This window comes from Centropristis striata, chromosome 6, assembly GCF_030273125.1.
Source record: "Centropristis striata isolate RG_2023a ecotype Rhode Island chromosome 6, C.striata_1.0, whole genome shotgun sequence".
Lineage (NCBI taxonomy): Eukaryota > Metazoa > Chordata > Actinopteri > Perciformes > Serranidae > Centropristis > Centropristis striata.
In genome coordinates, this window is record NC_081522.1 from 23,382,604 (window position 1) to 23,404,712 (window position 22,109).

Genomic DNA, 22,109 nt, shown 5'->3' on the forward strand with positions numbered 1-22,109 from the left:
TTTGTAGCCTTAATTCAAAGAAACTGCACCCTTTTTTTAACAACTGCGAACTGTACGTATACACTGCAAAAAAAGTTGGGTGAACTCAAAATTTCAAGGCAACAAACTTCGATAAAATTTTAAGTTGGACAATTAAACTGACAATTAAAAGTTTTGTTTTTGAGTCTGCTCAACTCTGAATTTCTCTGGCACGATTGTAACGCCGCTATATAATGTCAGCTAATGTTGCGACCACAATTTGGAGTTAGCATTGATACGCTAATGGCTACTCTTGTAGCTGTAACAAGCAGCGCCGCTAGCATCTGTTAGCCGCTAGCGTCAGTTAGCCGCTAGCATCAGTTAGCCACTAGCATCAGTTAGCCGCTAGCAGCAGTTAGCCGCTAGCTTTCGCTAATGACCAAATTTCACAACAAAGAAATATGAGTTAGCAGAACTATTGTCCCTTGTTGTGAACCCCAACTTAAAGATATAAGTAACAACAACTCACAAACTTGTTTTTGAGCAGACAACTGGCTTCCTTTGTTGTGCTAACTTACATTATTGCCCTAAATGTCAATAATTTATATTTCCAAGTTTTACCAAATTAAATCACTGTTTTAGGCCAAAAAATACAAGTTGGCTTTTTTGCAGTGTATGTTTAATGTGCGTGCTCGTACACTCATATGGGTCTTTTTGAGTGGTTGACAAACAATTCTGTCGTTTAGGTTGGAGAACTCGCTGTTACATGTATAATCTTTACATACAGTCTATGTGTCTATTATTTGCCATGTGGCCAGAAACAGGACTCCAAATGAATGATGATGTTTGATGAACTGTTGGCTTGCAAGTTCGACATATCAACTTGATGATGCAACAGGCGAGTCTGACTGGGAATATCAGCCTTTATGCAGCATTCTCCCTGTCTATAACTATGGGCCATTATCTATAATACAAGGGCACCATTGATGCATGATTGTGATTGGTTCAAAGAAATACAAACAAGCCAGAGAATTTTTCCCCGACAACAGAATGATAATGGGACCAGCAAACCATTCCCCGGTGCTAACAGTGCTGTGAAGATACAGTAAGTCTGTCTGTACAAGAATAGCAACAGACATTTTTCTTTCTTTACAAGGCTTCTTGCTTCCACCCCCATTAACATGTCATTATGACAAATTCTTTTTGATATTTTTCTGTTTACATGACTCCATTATCGCTAGCTGAATAAGCCAGTGAGAAAAGTTGTTACATGTTGTCACAAGCACGAAGGGAAGGTTTAATGATGTCGTGACTTTCTACGACAGCCATGAACATTGTTGACAACATCTGACTATCTTTCTTCCTCAAAACAAAACAATCTTTTGAAAAGCCACCACTACTGACCAGGGAGCCTATGGGGAACTGTCAGGCTGCTAAATATCATTTGAATGATTGATTGACAGATAGACAGATCGTTGAGGCTGAACAGACATGTTGGCTAAGCAGACTATTTAGTGTGCCGATTTGTTGGAAATATGCAAGAAACACAGTCTTCAGAGCTCCGTCCTTCTTCTATCTCTGAGCTCAATGTGATCTAGCATCCATAGCAACTAAAGCAGCTATTCTCAACCTTGGGGTCGGGACCCCAATTGGGGTCGCGAGATGATTTCTGGGGGTCGCCAAATCATTTTGGAAGTCAGCTCTGTCTCCACTGTGTTAAAGTGTTCATGTGTTTTAGTCTTTTTGGTCATTAAATGTCTTTTTTTTGTCCTTTTGTGTCTTTTTTGGTCATTTTGTGTCTTTTGTTGTCATTTTGTGTCTTTTTTGGGCCATTTTGTGTCTTTTTGTGGTCATTTTGTGGTCAATTTTGAGTCCTTTTTTGCTTAATTTTATGTAATTTTTTTGTCATTTTGTGTCTTTTTTGGGCCATTTTGTGTCTTTTTGTGGTCATTTTTTGTCATTTTGCGGTCAATTTTGAGTCCTTTTTTGCTTAATTTTATGTAATTTTTTTGTCATTTTGTGTCTTTTCTGGTGAATTTGTCTTTTTTGGTCATTTCGTTTCCTTTTTTGGTCATTTTGTTTCTTTTTCTGGTCATTTTGTTTCTTTTTCTGGGCTATTTTGTGTCTTTTTTTGGTAATTTTGTGTCTTTTTTGGGCCATTTTGTGTCTTTTTGTGGTCATTTTTTGTCCTTTTGTGGTCAATTTTGAGTCATTTTTTGCTTAATTTTATGTAATTTTTTGGTCATTTTGTGTCTTTTCTGGTGAATTTGTCTTTTTTGGTCATTTTGTTTCCTTTTTTGGTCATTTTGTTTCTTTTCTGGTCATTTTGTTTCTTTTTCTGGTAATTTTGTTTCTTTTTCTGGGCTATTTTGTGTCTTTTTTTGGTAATTTTGTGTCTTTTTTGGTCAATTTGTGTCTTTTTTTGTGGTCATTTTTTGTCATTTTGTGGTCAATTTTGAGTCCTTTTTTGCTTAATTTTATGTAATTTTTTTAGTAATTTTGTGTAATTTAAAAAAAAAATCATTTTGTGGTCAATTTGATTCTTTTTTTGGGTAATTTTGTGTCTTTTCTGACAAATCCCAAAGTAGCAAGTTATTACTTTACAAGGACGCAGACAACATCCATGTTAAATTGGGGGTCGCAACTCAAAAAGGTTGAGAACTACTGAACTGTCAGACCACAGCATGGTGAAAAATACATTTAAATCTCAGTTAATTTCCTTTGGCTCACTTGTCTAATTCAACCAGGCTGTAATCCACTCAGGAAATAGCAGCTTATAGGAAGCCTGGGGTACAAAAGCTTTTACTGAGTATCTTTCAGATATATTAAAAATAAAAAAACTGCATAAAATAATTACAAATAAAACCAAATTCAATTCTATCACGTCAAGCAAGAAGGTCCCCTGTGGGTTATATCAGATCTAACCCAGTAATGTAATTTTTTTTTTTTTTTTTTAAATGTATAGCTGCTGAGCTTGCAGAAGTCAGAGTTAACTTGTCTACTAAACAGAGTCAGGGCTGAAAACTACTATGATGATTCAGGTGTTTTGGGAGGTCTGGCCCTCTCTGGGCCAAACCAATAAGGGATTTTCTGCTGGGGATTTGTCATTTTTTTTATAATTCGCTCCCAGTGGCCTCATTTTCTATGTAAGATTGCATGTACAGTGTGCAGGCAAGCCAAAAGTGTAGACAATTACAGTAAAAGTGCAAACACATTGTCTAGGGCAGGAATACACATAATCAAAACCATATGCAGGCATGGAATAAATAGCTTTTTTTTCGGATTCCATCATTTAATCTCTGTTGCTGCATGATCAAAACATCAAAACACACTTTTAGTTTGACTGCACAACAGTGATTCTAGTGTGCAAATGTGTCAGCCTATTATCTTGGACTGCATAGCCAGTAATGATATGCTGTTGCTTACATAATGTAAACCATTTCATAAGCAACAGCTGTATTAGCAATTTATAACAAGTTCAGCAAGAAGTTGACAACCGCTCAAAATGTCTCGATGGGAAGCTGTCTGTGTGTGACAGTGTGTGCATGTGTGTGTGTGTGTGTGTGTGTGTGTCTTTCCTCTGCCTGCCTGTTGACTGATCCCTCTTATCTGTGAAGCTCTGTTGGTGATTAAGGTTTTTTGTCTGTTGGATTTTTTGCGCTAATGATGCGAGAACAAACATAGGGGAAACCATCACGGAACCAGCAATGCATAGCTTTTTATTTTACCCTCTTTTTTACTCTCTGTGATTTCTACTTCTAAGCATCTGACTGGGACCTACATTCAACGAACGTATTCCTCCAAACAGTCTGCGCTCTGCAACATGTTTGCCTTTAAGGCACTTGACAGGTAGACCTGAGGGGCTCTTTTTTCCCACTGAATCAGTGGAACACAGTTCAAGGTGAACAGCAGGAGCACACAGGGTGTAGCAACTGATTTTTGCTAATTTCGTCATCAGCACCATGTGGTGCAACTATGACAGTTGGAAACATTTTGGGACTACAGAAGTAGGTGTGGGAACTGGCAATGATATTGGCAAATCAAATCACCTCTTTCTGTCTTCTAGTGCAGTAGCTCTCAACCTTTTTGAGTCGCAACCTCCAATTTAACATGCATGAATCTCACACGCACAGTTCAGATCATACAAACTCAGTTGATACAATGAATCTTGGACAAATAATGAAACATCTCTCTGACAAAAATGACCAAACAGTTACATAAAATTAAGCAAAAAAGGACTCAAATTGACCACAAAATGACAACAAATGACCACAAAAAGACACAAATTGACCAAAAAAGACACAATATGACCAAAGAAAAGAAACAAAATGGCTCTAAAAGGAAACAAAATGACCAAAAAAGAGACAAAATGACTAAAAAAAGAAATAAATTGACCAAAAAAGGAAACAAAATGACCAAAAAAGACACAAATTGACCACAAAATTATAAAAAAAAAAACCAAAATGACCAAAAAGACACAAAATGACCAAAAAAAGACACAAACTGACCAAAAAACACACAAAATGACCAAAAAAGACACAAAATGACACAAAAAAGAAACAATCAAGAGCAGAAAAGCATTAAGAGACAACCTGAAGCTGGCAGTGAACAGCAACAGATCGTGTGTCCAGGATGCGACTGCCTCCACACTTCTCACCGAAGCACCGCGTCATATATAATCATTGTATGGTGGGTGATAGTCATTCACACCACAGTTGTGTATAGATTGAATACAAAAAAACAATCTATTTTTTTTCTTAAATGTGCCCTGCTTTAATGACTGACACACATGCACAGCTTGTATGAGGCGAGCAGACTTTCCTGAAATAGAAGCAGTGTACATTCAAGCAGATTTATTTATATTTCAACCCCAATGAGGGCACAACTGTCATAGCAGTGACAACAGCTCAGAGAGCCAAGAAAAGAAGCTACTGTGACGGAGTGACAAAGGCATCTAAGAGTAGATGTCAAGATTTACAGTGGAAGCCAAAGGTGAAGTCTCCTCAAAGGCTCTGCCAGCCTCGTCTCAAAATGATTCATTTCACAACACTTGACCATGAGATGAAGAGGAAAGGTAGCGCAGAGTCTCCTACTATAGTCCATAAATGAACAATCTGCCTGTACATACGATCATCAGAGTCAAATACCTGGAAAAAAACTCTCTACAATTGATAATATCGACGGTATTTTGCCTTCCAATTCCTTCAAATGTCATAAAATCCCATTTAGCTGATTCAGAAACGAGACATGATAGGAAGAGAAGAGAGAAGACTCTAAAATGTCAGAGAACTGACGACAAAATGTTTTTTAAAAAATGTATGCAGCAAAGGCATTTCATTTAAATGTGTATTTGTTGACCACTACATGTACAAAGATCTTTAAAGGCAATTTTAGTATAACAGTAAGTTGTGGAACAACAATCTCCACCACCTGGAGATTGCCACTGTAAGCTACTTTGTTGAGTTACCTCTTTGAGAAATGCTCTCCGCTAATGTCAAGACTTTTATTATTTATCATTATTTGTAGCTCTAAATAATGATAATAAATAATCTAACCCTAACCCTAACCCTATGTTACTGCAATTCATTACTTTAGTTCATAAGAAGAAGAGTAAATGCTTGTTTAATGTAAAAAGTAAAAATAGCTATTTAAAGCTACAATTCCATTAATATTATTGTATGTAACTTGTTGTTTTGGATTAATCATTTCAGGTTTATGACCTGTGGTAACCTGTGGTCATTTTGTAACAAATAAAAGAAGACCAAGGATAAAACACGAGTTATTGCTTCAGTGTGCTTCCTGTCAAGCCTTTTCGGAGGGCTGAATTCTTAAAATCCGAACAGGTAAATGTCCAGGCCCTAGACATATACGATGTATCACTGGTCACTCTAGGGTTTTTGTTGTGAAAGGTAAGAATGGAAGGAGTGAAGTTGTAAGTTGTAATGTGTGAGGCTATAAAGAATTTGCCATCTTGGTTTAGACTACAGATGCTTCAGTGTTATCTTTGTATTACCATCACAAGTACAGGTGCAACTCCTACCCTAAATCAAGCCTTCATTTTCCCTGTAGATTGAACCTGGGGGCAGACAGAATTGTAAAGTGAGAGCAATGGCTTATAGAGAACCAATCTAAATGCTGATTGTGTCATTATCTTATAGCCAATACATAGTGCAATCAACATTAACTTCACAGCTTTGCTTTTTTAAGAAAAACACTTGTCTGTTTCCACTTTAAACCGACTCCATTCAGATTCAGAAATCCTGTCTGTAGGTAGAAGACAAGCAGGAAAATACATGTCTGTAGAATATGCTAAAATGCAGCAGCACAAATGGGCAGCAACATCACACTTTTATCATTCATTCCACCAAGTAGTGCAGCAGAGAGGGAAGGGGAAGGGTGAAAATGGGGTGTAATAGGTGTGATATGAGGGTATTTACAGCTACTAAGCAGAGCATCTTCAAGTTATTCTGATGTTGTAAAATGTAAAAAAAATGTCTTGCTTTCAACATCCTCATGGCAAAGGATATATTTGGGCATTGAGGCCAGATATTGGTGCATATTGTTGTATATTTTCTGTTTGATGTCACTTGTTTTGACATGCAGACATGACTGTAATTATAAAAGGTAAATTGTGAGCAAATGTTAAAAACAATGTAATCTATGTTTTTATGACAAAATGCTGTCATAAAATAACACTGTGATGTTTTAATGGAAATACAGCTTTGTTTGTCTTATTAGAGCCACGGGGCAATCGCACCGAGCACTGGTCCCATTCGTCCCGCTACTAGTCCTACAACTTGAAGAGTTGCAGGACAAATTATACATCAAAACATGCAGTTTGATCGGGATCGGTGTGATATTACTTTTCTCTACGAAAAACTGCCCAAAATTTTGCATTGAAATGAATGGGACGGCCAACAAAAAATGAGCAAAAAAGAACAATAATTGGAGATTTTTAAATGTCTACTTCTCGGCATAATTTCACCTAGAGACTCCATTTAAACTTTAAACAGTAGACACAAGTCTTGTGTATCGGTGTATTAATCCACGTTTCGATAGGTCATATAGTTTTTTATCAATCCCTGTTCAATGACCATGATCATTTTTGGAGAAATTCTGAGATTATAATGGGTGTGTATTGCACAGAATGTTCGTGTCACAGTGTGTGACATCATCACCAGAGTGTAGAGGGAGAGAAAAAACTGTCAAAAAATAAATTTGAAAACTGCGCTCCAGGCTGCAAATTCCACTCTACAGAAATAATTTATATATAGAAATGTAGGAAAATTAGTCTTCTCCCTCACAATCCTCTGGTAAAGCTGTCAGAGTTATAGTTTGGGCGTAGGACGCACAGATGCGCCACCAACACCACCAACAGCCTCATTGGCTCCCATATTAAAAATGCAGGAAGAATTCTGAAAAAGGGAGACATAACAGTTTTTTTAGATCTAACAAAGCTATTTTTTCATTTTTCTAAAAAAAAAAAAACATATGTCGGATCAATGATAGGTATTATAGTTTTGTCAAAAATGATTTCTGTTCGAGGCCAGAAATTCCAGTCTGTCCACCTCTGGCTGCTGTCACTGTGTCGGAACATTGACAGTTGGTGGCAGTTAATTCTGTTGATTGCTCTGCTCTCCTTTGATCTTTGCTCTGATTGCCTTTGATCCTTTGATGTGATTACAGTTACAGATACACGCACACACACATGGGCTTAAGCGCGCACACACCTCCAGACTCACATGCTTCAAATACATGCACACACACACACACACACACACACACACACACACACACACATTTTGAGGTCAAAGGGCATAGGTTGCTGTATAAATAAATACTTGTAAAGGAATGCTTGTTGTAGGTGTGCTCCTTGTATATTATATAGTATCATAACATTACTAGTATTAATTGTTTGAAATCTCTGAAGAATCTCATCATAGTGTACACACACCGGCAGTAGCCCCCATGGCCCTTTCAGAATTTCCCCAGAGGAAATTTTCTAGTATTAATTCTACCATTTCTGAAGGCATGTGCATTTGACTCCATCACTATAACCACACCCCCCGTCACAATCTAACATCATCAACACAACCACACCTCGCCTCAGATCAGAGACATCTCAAGTGTAGAAATCATAGCGTGTGTGATATTGCTGTCCAACTATATCCAATAAAAGCGCAGTTCTCTCCAGAGTCCTTCAATATAACAATGTCACCTACCTGTAGGGGATCCCTCAAGCACCTCTCCTGTGTAGCGCGTCTCTTTGAAGATGGGCCGGTTGTCATTTTGGTCGATGACAGTGATCACTAGTCTCTCTGGTCCCTCAATAAGGTTTCCAGCGAGGTCTATGGTTGAAACTTCCAGCTGTGAGGATAAAAAAAAGATAAAGGAGTTTATTTTTTGCAATGAAAATGGTAGTTATGGCTCCGGCTCTTATTTATAGTCATCTTTGTAAAACTGTAGGTGAGTGGTTCAAAATCTGTGCTTTCCTCCATCCTGCTACAAAAATATCCTCCAGTCTTTTAATAAAATGACAGCCACAGTCAAAAACTGATGTAATCTTCCTTACAAACATCGCAGCAATTTACTGGAGCTCCCTCTAGGATTGGCAATGATGCCTGAAAGCAGTTGTCTTTAACCACAGACGTACTGGCAATCCCGGCCAACATTACTGTTTTTAAGTGGCTGGAGCTGACTCAGTTGGTATCATTTGAAGCAATAAGACCTAAGGAATCCATTGTTAAATAATGCTCTGAAGTGAAGCTTAAAGAAAGGGAAAAAAATGATATGGTCATTTTTAAACGGATCCCTTAACCTCAAGAAGTCAGAATGAAAATGGGTCTTGCATGCAGTAAAACATATGTTATTCTTGACTATGAAATGCTTCAATATGTCCACATACTGGGGTCCCTAAACCAGCTATTCTCAACCTTGGGGTCGGGACCCCAATTGGGGTCGCGAGATGATTTCTGGGGGTCGCCAAATCATTTTGGAAGTCAGCTCTGTCTCCACTGCAGTAAAGTGTTCATGTGTTAATGTGTTTTAGTCTTTTTGGTCACTTAATGTCTTTTTTTTTGGTCATTTTGCGTGTTTTTTTTGTCATTTTGTGTGTTATTTGTTTGTTTCTCTTTTTTTTTATCATTTTGTGGTCAATTTGTGTCTTTTTTGGTCATTTTGTTTCTTTTTTTTGGTCTTTTTGTGTCTTTTTTGGTCATTTTGTTTCTTTTTTTGGTCTTTTTGTGTTGTTGTTTTTTGTCGATTTGTGTCTTTTTTTGGTCATTTTGTTTCTTTTTTGGGTCATTTTGTGTCTTTTTTGGTCATTTTGTGTCTTTTCTGGTCATTTTGTGTCTTTTTTGGTCATTTTGTGTCTTTTTTGATCATTTTGTGGTCAATTTCTGTCTTTTTTGGTCATTTAGTTTCCTTTTTTTGGTCATTTTGTTTCTTTTTTGGGTGATCTGAACTGTGCGTGTGAGATTCTGTTCAGTGAGCGGGGGGTCGCGGACAACATGCATGTTAAATTGGGGGTCGCGACTCAAAAAGGTTGAGAACTACTGCTCTAAACAGTCTATAGGCTTTGAATGATTGGCTATGACTGAAAAGCCGAAACATTTGCTGTTAGTCCTGGTAGCATAATTTTATTGCAGTGAGACCATTTTTTAAAGCTTGACCTAACTGTATAAAAGCTGTTGTGACCTCGAGGATAAACACAGCTTCATAAAACCTTCCAACCACAAACTAGAGACCATTCCTAGGAATACGGATAATAAGGGGATTTCTCAGCAGTTTACAGAACAGAAGTGTTTTCCATCCAATCACTGAAAAATACAATTCTTAGAGAAAGCTTGATTGAAACCAAATGGCAGCATGTGTGTCTTGGTGTTCCTCTAGGTCTCGGTGTCTTAATGTGGTGTTGGAGGGATTTCTGATGATTATACCATTTAATAATTGAGTGGTAAAAAAGGTTAAATTTAGCACCAAATGAGTGTAGCAAATGGTATTAACCTCGGCATTGCTGCAACAACTTATATGACATACTGTAATTGAGCATATAAAGTGCCTTCATATGTTCTTAACCCTTAAATTCTTGTGTTTATTACAGATTTGTGAGAGGAAAATAAGAAGAACTTGTGCCTTGCTGAATCTCAAATTCACCTTCAGGCTCCCAGCTCTCAGGTGATGTAAAGCACTTTGATCTGGCATGTTGACCTGCTATCTCCCCCTAAAATACCCCACCACCACCACCACCAAAAAGACAAAAAGTAGTCTCCTTGAGTCTCTTAGGGAAAAACAGATAAACACAGTTGCAATTATTCTATCTTTGGTGCCAGTAGTGGGTCATTTCTCTGGGTTACAATAATGAAATTATTTGTTCCTTAATGGCTATCAAGTATACATCACCTTGCCATGTCCTGTTAAATACCAGTTTGGGTTGAGTGAATACTGGCCATGCAATCACTCTACCCTGAATATTAATTCAGCAGAATGATTATTATGTTTGTGATTATCTGCTGAGAACTTCTCACTGCATTTGGTTTGGGTTTTTTTCTCTGACAATTTCTTACCTCCCCTAAAACTAGATTAAATCACATTCATGCATATGTATGACTGCAGATTCTGTTACAGCACTTAAAGATATACAGATAAAACCTTTCAGTCCTTTCAGTTCAGTTAGTCATCTCCTCCTCTCCTCCTCCTCTCTTCCTCTTTCACCTCGCCTGCTCCTGCACCAAGGGATACTCCATCGGCCCACATCACATATTTATGAACTCAGCTTCTCCCGACTCTGCAGTTTTGCTAGTCAGCCCCCCCAAGTTCACCAAGGGGACCACGCCGTCTTAACACAGTACAGTTAAAATATGGACAATATCAATTCAGCAAACAAGCAGCTTTTAATCTAGAGTGTTGCAACCCTGTCCCTATCAGTTAGCCTCCCTTGAATACTTAAAAGATGCTACTACTGAATAGATATTTAAGGTGACTCAGTAGTTAAAGTACACTACTGGTCAAAAGTTTTAGAACACACCAATTTTTCCAGAATTTAATTGAAAATTATGCAGTTTAATGTCTCAGTGTACTCTGAAATTAATGCACATTTGCAACATTTAAAATTCTTTATTGAGCATGATAGTGTTTTGAAAAAGATTCAAAATCACATTTTATGTTGGACTAAAGGACTAAAAAAAGACACAAAATGACCAAAAAAAGACACAAAATGACTTACAAAGACATGAAAAGAATTAAAAAATTGACAAAATAGCCCAAGACTCTATAGAGTTAAGTTGTTAACCCATTTCTTGTTCCCTGAAAAAGGCCTACTTGTATAATTCTGAAATGTACATTATTTTTCAGTTTTGGTTGAGCTTACCTTTTTTATTTACCTCTGGCAGTTCACCACTTACCTTTGTACCCTTTCAAGCTGTTCATTTGACTTGAACTGCTTGAATTTCAATAAAAAACTGGAAAAATTGGGGTGTTCTAAAACTTTTGACCGGTAGTGTACATAGGTTGTTGTATATATTGATAGCTCGTACCAGCACCATACCAGAGTTACAACTGTTAGTAAGCAGAGACAAAAAGAACAGCTTCAGGTTCAACACAACTTCAACACACATATATTGTCTGCACTCCTGTTTCTTGTTGACAAGCTCCTCTTGCTTGCGGCTAGCAGCTGGTCAGATGTCAGAACGCAGCGTTCACTGTGCATAGCAATGGCTAAAAAAGTTACAACTCCACTTCATGCAGAACAATAGCACTTTTCTCACTAATACTGGGAGCATTCAAGCTAGATTTGCTAACAGTATTTCTGTCAGGTGCAGCTTGTGAAATGGCATGACAGGCAATTGTTTGGGGCCCCAGGCTGTGAGGGGGGCCCCCGAGGGCTGACAAACTTTACTCCACAGAAATGTCTCAAAATGTGGCAACCACAGAAACTGCAACCTTCTCCTCCTACTTAACCCACTGAAGCTGGGAAAGCGGATACGTCGTTTTGTAGTATTTGTAGTTTTTTTCCACCTATTTTCAGTCTCTTGGCCAATGAAATGCATCAGAATACATGCAACTTGGGACTTTTTCAGAACTTTTAAATCATCACCAAAAAAAGACACAAAATAACCAAACCAAATAATAATAACCAAAAAGGACACAGAATTACCAAAAAAGACACAAATTTATTTAAAAAAGACAGAATTACCCAAAAAAGACACATAATTATTAAAAAAGACACAAAATTACCAAAAAAGACACAGAATAATTAAAAAAGACACAGAATTACCAAAAGAGACACAGAATTACCAAAAAAATACACAAAATTACAAAAAAAAGACAGAATTACCAAAAAAGACATACAATTACTAAAAAAAAATTCAGGTTTTAGGGGCTTATTTTAAAATCGCCCAAAGGTTTTCCAGGCATTTTTTCCAGGCATTTTAGGCCTAAATGGGTTAAAATACCAGTGGACAATTTCCAAAGACATGGAAACCTCACTAAAGGTGCCATATGGAATTAGTGTCAAACTTGAATGATTGTAATGTTAACATTCCTATTTTTTTAAATCACTTGTCACTTATTAAAAAGCTATAAAAACAAACAATGCACGATCTATTGTCAGTCAGGTCGCCAACAAGAAGCTTCATCAGTTAACATTATTACTCACTAGCTGAGCAACTTGCTAGCATTTATGTAACAGTGTGCACCAGACTTATGATAAAGTTATCTGTACTAATTAATAGAACGCACTGCAAGAGACAATGTACAATAATAATGGAAAATTGTATAATATGGTACATTATGATGTTATGAATCAAAATATCAATCATTCTATAGCAGAATATAATGTATAGTTCAAAAATATGCAGTGATTTATTCAGTATGACTCAAGATCTGACATAAAACGTTGCCCATAAAGTCGGAATAATTTTGTTTTCAGACACAATCCTCTGTTAATTGTAGTTTCATTTTGATATTGGGATATGCTTGGAAGAGATTGATGAATAAAGTTTTGAGAACAAGCTTTATGATGAGAAAATGCAGTTAAAAGTATAATATATTCTTCGTACATATTTAATTGTGTCTTATTATTTTACAGAGGGGCCCCTGGGACTTTTAACTCACTCAAAACTCACAGGAAAACAGCAAAGCTTTTCCTTTAAGGTGCTACATGCAGCCTTATTAAAAGTACCACTGTCAAGTTAATTGGGATAGCTTAGTGCGATTACCATAAAAAATGAAACCATAGTTGAGACAACTGGTTGGCTTTATCTTGTTCATTAAACAAGGCTTTCTCAGCAGTGGTATCTTTTGTTTACTGTAATTATACAAATTAATTCCTCAGCAAAGAAGGTGGTATTGGTTTCGAAGCACTACATCCAGCACTTTTGGGTATAATGAATTAACCGAGGCTACAGACTGGGAAAAATGAACAGAACCACAGTAAAAAGTGAAAGTGAGGAGCATTTATGGTTACAAGTCAGGAACCGGCCTACTTTACTTATTTCAAGGGTGTTGAGTCAAAAACAAATGGTTCCCAAGCAAAATTTTGAGTTTTTGACCTTCTCATTTGCATATCAATATGGCGGCCAAATTGCCCATCTTGCTCAGTTGTTGGACCTTTTTTTTTTGTAAGTAGGCAATCAAAGATGAGGAAATTAAGTTTCTGGATCTATAGTCTAGGGTCAGAGCAAGGATATAGTGGAGGCTCAGTGTCTTTTTTATGTATGTTTATATATATGCAAAATACCAACTTTTAAGGTGAAATTAAGCATTATTTGTGTGTTTTTTTTAAGGCCGACATAAATATTCAATCAATATCACTTTTAAATGTTCCAGTTGGTATTTTGCATTCATATATATACACATAAAAAAGACACTGAGCCTCCACTATATCCTTGCTCTGACCCTAGACTATAGATCCAGAAACTTAATTTCCTCGTCTTTGATTGCCTACTTACAAAAAAACTAAGGGGGAATGGTCCAATGACTAAGCAAGATGGGCAATTTGGTGGCCATTTGATACAAATTAGAAGGTCAAAAACTCAAAATTTTGCTTGGGAACCATTTTTTTTGGACTCAGCATCCTTGTGATATGTAAGGTAGGCCGGTTCCTGACTCGTACCCATAAATGTCAAAGGTCAATTTGTGTCTTTTTGGTAATTTTGTTTCTTTTTTGGGTCATTTTGTGCCTTTTTTGGTCATTTTGTGTCTTTTTTGGTCATTTTGTGTCTTTTTTGGTCATTTTGTTTCCTTTTTTTGGACATTTTGTTTCTTTTTTGGGTTTCAGAAACTTAATTTCCTCATCTTGATTGCCTACTAACAAAAAACACTAAGGGGAAATGGTCCAATGACTGGGCAATTTGCCATTTGATATACAAATTAGAAGGTCAAAAACTCAAAATTTTGCTTGGGAACCATTTTTTTTGGACTCAGCACCCTTGAGATATGTAAGGTAGGCCGGTTCCTGACTTGTACCCATAAATGCTCCTCACTTCTTATAGGAGGCCTTCATTCTGAAATCCATCTAGAACAGGGGTGTCAAACTCTGGCCCGCAGGCCAAATTTGGCCGGCAGTGTAATTTTATTTGGCCTGCGAGGCAATACCAAATTATTATATAATTATTGTACTATAAAAGCTGACCCGCCAGTATTATACGGCGCATTTACAGCTAATACTACAAATCCCACAATGCCCTGTTGTTGTTTTGGCGCGTCAATCAGGACAGGACCCAGAAACGCTCCTCTGTGACAGTCGTCATAGCAACCTCAAGCTAGAGCTGTCTCCCAGCTACCCCTTCCCAAAAATGGCGGGAAAAAAGGCAGAATTTATTAACCTGTTGAAAAAGTTTATTTTGATATTTAAATCAGAAGGATGCAAATAGAAAAGAGGCATACGATTTTTATTTAATAAATTAATGACATTGATGTGTTTTTTATTTGAAATTTGATTTTGCATGTCTGCACTATTTAGTTATATATTGTATGTTTATAAGCGTTGCTGGTTCCATATTTAATGTTAAAGCAAAACATGTTTGGTATATATTAAAAGGTTAATTTGTTCAATGTTGGCCCGAAAGTTTTAAATTTTGGCCCATTGTGTATTTGAGTTTGACACCCCTGTTCTAGACTAAGCACTCCAGAATGCTAATGAGAGTGTGTGTTGCCTTTGCTGATTGTCACATGATTACTTCTGATATGAGCGTTGCGTGTTTGCTCCTAGAAATCCTATCAGCAGAGGAAGCTATCCACCCTATGAAGTCAGCGATCTGTATCCTATAAAGATACCATACGTAATGACATTACCTCCAGCCCCATCTTAATCTGTGGCTAAAGAGATCACTTCACTTCCTTTATTAGCGCTGGAGCAGGGCTGGAGAGATTCATCAGAGAAAGCGAGAGAGGTTCCTTTTTTTTATCTGTACCATCACATTACCAGCATCCCTCTTCCTATCAGTAATGCATGACATCACGCAACCTCTCTATCACACGGGTCATCCCACTCCTCTTCCTCTTCTGTCTTCCTCTTCCTTTGTCCTGCTCTCTGTCCGTCACCATGGAGCCTGGAGCTTATAGCGCAATGGCAGTAATGGCACACATGCAGCTGAACTAAGTGTTTTAGGTGTTAGGAGCCTAATGGTTTCATATATCATCTCATCCTCCCCTCTCTGGCTCTCTCTGCCTTGAGAATATACCACTGGAGACTATTCATGAGGGGGACCATTCCCCCCTTTTCCGTCTCCCTCCTGCAGAACTGCTGACTCTCAACTTCTCAACTCAACATGCTGTAGAGAGCAAATGAAACTAGAAAATTTCCTCTGGGGAAATTTTGAAAGAGCTACTGCCGGTGTGTGTACACTATGATGAGACTCTTCAGAGATTTCAAACTATGCCCTTTAACCTCAAAATGTGTTTGTGTGAGTGTGTGTAGCGAAAATCGCATAAAGTTACCTGTGTGTGTGTGTGTGTGTGTAGCGAAAATCGCATAAAGTTACCTGTGTGTGTGTTTGTGTGTGTGTGTGTGTGTTTGTCTGTGTAATTAAAATCACATAAAGTTACCTCTGTGTGTGTGTGTGTGTGTGTGTGTGTGTGTGTGTGTGTGTGGGTGTGTGTGTGCGTGCGTGTTTGAAGCATGTGTATGCATGTGTGAGGAGTGTGAGCGCTTACGCGCGTGTGTGTGTGTGTGTATCTGTAACTGTAATCACATCAAAGATCAAAGGCAATCAGATCAAAGCAATCAACAGAAATAACTGACACCTGTGACAGCAGCCGGTGGACAGAGGTCCAGAGTTGGACTGGAATTTCTGGCCTCGAACAGAAAGCATTTTTGGCAAAACCATAATACCTATCATTGATCCGACTTCACTATGAGTGTCCTGAGTTCTTCCTGAACGTCTACATATGTTTTTTTTTTAAGGAAAATGAAAAAATAGCTTTGTTAGAGCGATCTAAAAAAACTGTTAAATGTCAGACAGCTCAGAAATCTTCCTGCGTTTTTAATATGGGACCCAATGAGGCTGTTGGTGATTTTGGTGGCGCATCTATGCGTCTTACGCCCAAACTATAACTCTGACAGCTTTACCAGAGGATTGTGAGTGAGAAGACAAATTTTCCTACGTTTCTATGTATAAATTATTTCTGTAGAGTAGAATTTGCGGCCTGGAGCGCAGTTTTAAAATGTATTTTTTGACAGTTTTACCCCTCCCTCTACACTCTGAGCGATGACATCACACACTCTGACACGAACATTCCGTGCAATACACACCCATTATAATCTCAGAATTTCTCCAAAAATGATCATGGTCATTGAACAGGGATTGATAAAAAACTATATGACCTATCGAAACGCAAATTAATACACCAATACACAAGACTTGTGTCTACTGTTTAAAGTTTAAATGGAGTCTCTAGGTGAAATTATGCCGGAGAAGTAGACGTCTGAAAATCTTCAATTAATGTTCTTTTTTGCTCATTTTCTTTCGGCCGTCCCATTCATTTCAATGCAAAATTTTGGGCAGTTTTTCGCGACTTGCGTCGCAAAAAACTATTCCGCAGAGAAAAGTAATAGCACACCGATCCCGATCAAACCGCACGTTTTGATATATAATATGTCCTGCAACTCGAAGAGTTGCAGGACTAGTAGCGGGACGAAATTGCGTCCGCAAGAGGAATAAGAAGAAATTCACAGTATAACAGTATAATAGTGCAGCACTGGTCCCTACAGCTATTGCTGTATGGGACCAGTGCTCGGTGCGATTGCCCCGAGGCCATAATGATGCATTTTTGTAGGCCAACCCAGAAGTTGCATTGCCATGGGGTCTATTGAGGATTTGCCGATGGGATTTCTGCATTGGATTTTGGATCATTGCAGAAAATAATCTCTGTGGCAAATACACGTTTGTGATGCTTGCACATTTTGTTCAGCAGGATAATCTTCACAAATGAACACCACTTTTATGGTGTTGGAACCATTCATGCAGCCGACAGAAGTAAAAAGCAAAATGGTAGTCTAATACAGCTATTCTCAACCTTGGGGTCGGGACCCCAATTGGGGTCGCGAGATGATTTCTGGGGGTCGCCAAATCATTTTGTAAGTCAGCTCTGTCTCCACTGTGTTAAAGTGTTCATGTTAACACATGTGTTTTACTCTTTTTGGTCACTTAATGTCTTTTTTAGTCATTTTGTGTGTGTTTTTTTGTAATTTTGTGTCTTTTTTTGGTCTTTTTGTTTCTTCTTTTGGGTCATTTTGGGTCTTTTTTTAGTCATTTGTGTCTTTTTTTGGTCATTTTGTGTCTTTTTTCGTCATTTTGTTTCCTTTTTTTGGTAATTTTGTTTCTTTTTTGGGTGATCTGAACTGTGCGTGTGAGATCTGTTCAGTGAGCGGGGTCGCGGACAACATGCTTGTTAAATTGGGGGTCGCGACTCAAAAAGGTTGAGAACTACTGGTCTAATAAACTGATTATTAACCTTATCTACTATCTATGAGAGTTTGCAAGCGCACTGAAAAATACCAGGCAGATTAGTTAGAGAGTTCCTCTCTGTGTCCGGCGTGATGACGTTTAATGTCCCAGACAACCACTGTCGTCTCATTTAGCCACTTGTTAGCAACCGCCTTTTTAAGAAACTTAAAAGTTCACACTTTAAGTATTTTATATTGTACAACAAAGCTTAAACATCTCTTAAGCTTGTTAACCACAGACCTTATTTCTGGCATCCAACCAACCCATTCAGAATCCTCATTGAGTCTGAGAGGTTAGACCCCAGGGTGCTAAAATGCTAACTTACTCCCTGGTTCAGATCAGCTCTCACACACAGGCTCACACACGCTGAGAAGCATACAATAATGCTGAAACAAGTGTGCAGGGATCTGCATGGCAAAAGAACTAGAGTCCTGTGCCAGTAAGCATATGTACGCATGACTTCCCTCAGTCACAGAGACGCAAACATATGCGCATTAATACATGCATGCAGTCTGGCTTTTCTTCTCAGCATGTCTGCGCTGTAATGAGAACATTAGCTGCGAGGTGCCGAGAATCACATCGTTTGAATGAGGGTTCATACCAACAACACAGCAATAACCTGTTTGGCAAACGGAGGGAATACATAATCAAACACACAGTGTCTCATAGCGAAGGGAATGGTGTGCTGTTTCAAACAAAGCCAGCCATGAGCAGCTTATGATTTGCATGATTTTCTTTGAGCTGTACATGTCATGCAAATATTTTAGCCACATCCTGATTCTGTGCTGCATATATAACACGTGTTCTAACCGGGGTTTGAGAATGCAGTGCAGTCTTGATGAACAAGTAAAATGATTTAGTATGCTCAAAGAGTAAATGAGGTTGTGTCGTGTTGATGGAAGCTACAGACTGTGATGCACAAGGGAGAAGTAGGAGCAATTTGTAGCTAGAAAAACTATATTGCACATGGTGGTTAGACAGCTCCAGGAGCCTCTCAGAAATAATTATAAAAAAAAAAAAATGAAAACAAAATGAAAGAGTTCCAGGAGTAGTTTTTTTCCACTTTAAATCTTAATGAATGATATCCTTAATACCTGTTTTTCTATTTACAAATTATATGTACACTACCGGTCAAAAGTTTTAGAACACCCCAATTTTTCCAGTTTTTTATTGAAATTCAAGCAGTTCAAGTCAAATGAACAGCTTGAAAGGGTACAAAGGTAAGTGGTGAACTGCCAGAGGTAAATAAAAAAAGGTAAGCTTAACCAAAACTGGAAAATAATGTACATTTCAGAATAATGCAAGAAGGCCTTTTTCAGGGAACAAGAAATGGGTAAACAACTTAACTCTATGGAGTCTTGGGCTATTTTGTCCATTTTTGAGTTCTTTTCATGTCTTTGTAAGTCATTGTGTGTCTTTTTTTGTCATTTTGTTTCTTTTTTTAGTCATTTTGTGTCTTTTGGTGTCTTTTTTTGTCATTTTGTGTCTTTTTTTGGTCATTTTGTGTCTTTTTTTAGTCCTTTAGTCCAACATAAAATGTGATTTTGAATCTTTTTTTTACTTTCAAAACACTATCATGCTCAATAAAGAATTTTAAATGTTGCAAATGTGCATTAATTTTAGAGTACACTGAGACATTAAACTGCATCATTTTCAATTAAATTCTGGGAAAGTTGGTGTGTTCTAAAACTTTTGACCAGTAGTGTAAGTTTTCATGAAAAAAGCTAAATAGAAACACCCAAATTTGATAAAACTTGGGTTATGAGGTACTTGGGATATGAAGTATTAACTAAGTTCTGACCTGGCAAACAATTACCTCACATGACTGATCAGCATCTTCCATGAAAATCAAATAAACTTTATTCAAATCAAGTTTATTTATAGAGCCCTTTAAGACAGCGTTAGCTGATAAAAAGTGCTGTACATGGCAGGACAGACCAACAATAAAAACAATAAAAACAAAGAACAAGCAAAAACAACTAAAACAAAGCGAGTCTCATGCTGGGTAAAAACAAAAAACAGTAAATAAAAGTGGGTTTTAAAATGAATCTCAATTTTAAAATTAATCTTAATTTTTAAAAACCACAAAGAACAAATAATAAAAAAAATAAAACAGAGCAAAGGCTCGTGTTGAGTTAAAAGCCAGTGAATAAAAATGGGTTTTAAGATTTCTTTTAAAAGGGGACAGTGAGGAGGCCTGCCTGATGTGCAAAGGTAAATTGCTCCAAAGGCTGGGAGCAGCGACAGAGAAATTTATTAATTTGTCTTCATCTCTGGACATCATTACAGGACTAGTGTGGGATTTTTGAGCTGGAGATTGTTCCGGGAAGCTGGCAGGGTCACAAAACTACAAGGTTTAACTCTAGAAAACGATGCGTACACTAAAAGGTCACCCATTCCAATACAAAACAATGGTCTTTGTGCATATCATAAACCAATCTGACTTGGCACTACTTTGTTTCCTGAAAAAGCTAGTAAATACAATGACAGTACAGTACACATACTGCAGCCGTTCCAGCGTGTAGGCCAGCTAAAGTAAAATTCAAGGCTGTCCAATTGAAGCAAATTCCTGAACACCTCTCACCATTTTTCTCTGGTACATGGGTTAGATTTTGTTTTTCTCATCCACTTCTTTTACTCTATTTACTCGCTGATTATGCCAGCTTCTGTTGAAATTCTACCGTACCCAGTTATTTTGCTGCAAAACAATTGATGGAAACACAACTCAATTCCCATTTCTGCATCATCTCAAAAGTTTGGTAAAATTTTGCTTTGCAGTTGGATGTTCGTGAGAAATTGTGTTCAATCAATTATATGGTGGGTGGCTCTAAATACAACAAGCATTGGTGAAAAAGCCTGTGAAAACATATCATTACTGCAGTTGGGAAGAAAAATTCAGCATCAAATGATTGAAAATGAATTCTGAATTGACTGAAGCTGCAGATTGTAACATTAGTTTTCAAAAACGTCAATCTTTATCGACTGCTCATCATTACTGCTGCATTTAATAGTATTGTGTTCTCTATGTTTGGGTGTTTCTTACCAAAATGCACTTTGGGAAGTCTGAATTATCTTGTTGTGCTTTTGAACCAGATGTTTTCTAAAACACTCAACCTTCTTGGTGAGTCAACCATGAGGGTTTGTGTCCAACCGGGCCACGGAGGCGTTGTGTGAGTCACCTAACATCGTCTTTGTTGGAAATAAACGGGACATTTAATGACAGAACCAACAGCGCCCAGAATATCTCCTCCCACTGAACACAACACTTTTGGCACTGGATCGTCATCTGCCTGCACGTATTATAAATCATTTTTTCATTTACTAACTGAAAAAATAGTATTCTATAAATACGTGTAGCATCGTACTGTATGTAATGTTAAATTGGGACAGAGCAGTTTTTAATTCTCTCTCCTATCTGCTTCCTTCCTGCAATACTTCTCACTGACTAATATATTTAAAAAATGATCACTGACTCTACAGTGGCTTAGTATTTTGATGTAACTGAGCCAAAAGCACAGAGAAGCAGGACTGAAATTTAGCCCGAAGTATATGTAAATGGTGATAAATAGCTATCATAATTTTTATAGCTTGTCTCAAAACCATAATCTTTTACAAGGAACATTTTTCTTAGCCTGCAGGCTTTATGTGAACGACTCAGTCTTATTAAACAGTTGTCCTTGCAACAATGGGAATATTCATCAAACAGAATTTGGTAAAAGCAGCGTACCTTTTTTTCACTCGACACTCATCTTTGCTCTGCTACTACTGTAGGTGACACTTCTCCTCTAATAGCTCTTTTTGTGCTTGTGTATAAAGAATTCTAAGTGGTCCTCATTGGTTGGAAACCTGCAAATCCTTACCTATATACACCTTTCTTCTCCTCCTGGAGATCTTTGCATAATGGAAGGCTGCACAGGATATGTGCATATGACTTTGTCTGTGCATCAGACATAAAAACTGAAACTATACATGTGGGCTTGTGGGAAAAGTGGAATAAGGTCTTTTGAGACCCAATTAGCCTCCAGCGTGGTGTTATACTGCACATTTATAGCTACAGCAGCATCATCAGTCACTGCTTCCTCTGGGGAACTGACAACTCCTTACAATCTATGAAATAAACATCTTCTACTTGTCTGGATGCTTTAAATTGAATTAATTCTAACCTATTGGCGCTGTCTGCATCAACGTGCGAGAGAAAATGAC

At 37.6% G+C, this 22,109-nt stretch overlaps 1 protein-coding gene across 1 annotated transcript in view; it reads right to left on the bottom strand.

Moving 5' to 3' along the window:
• cdh13 (cadherin 13, H-cadherin (heart)) overlaps positions 1–22,109 on the bottom strand; it is a 509,931-nt gene that overhangs the window by 257,250 nt on the left and 230,572 nt on the right. The window contains exon 7 of the mRNA XM_059334282.1: positions 8,181–8,325. Coding sequence (XP_059190265.1) covers positions 8,181–8,325 — 145 coding nt within the window. The remainder of the gene's footprint in view (positions 1–8,180; positions 8,326–22,109) is intronic.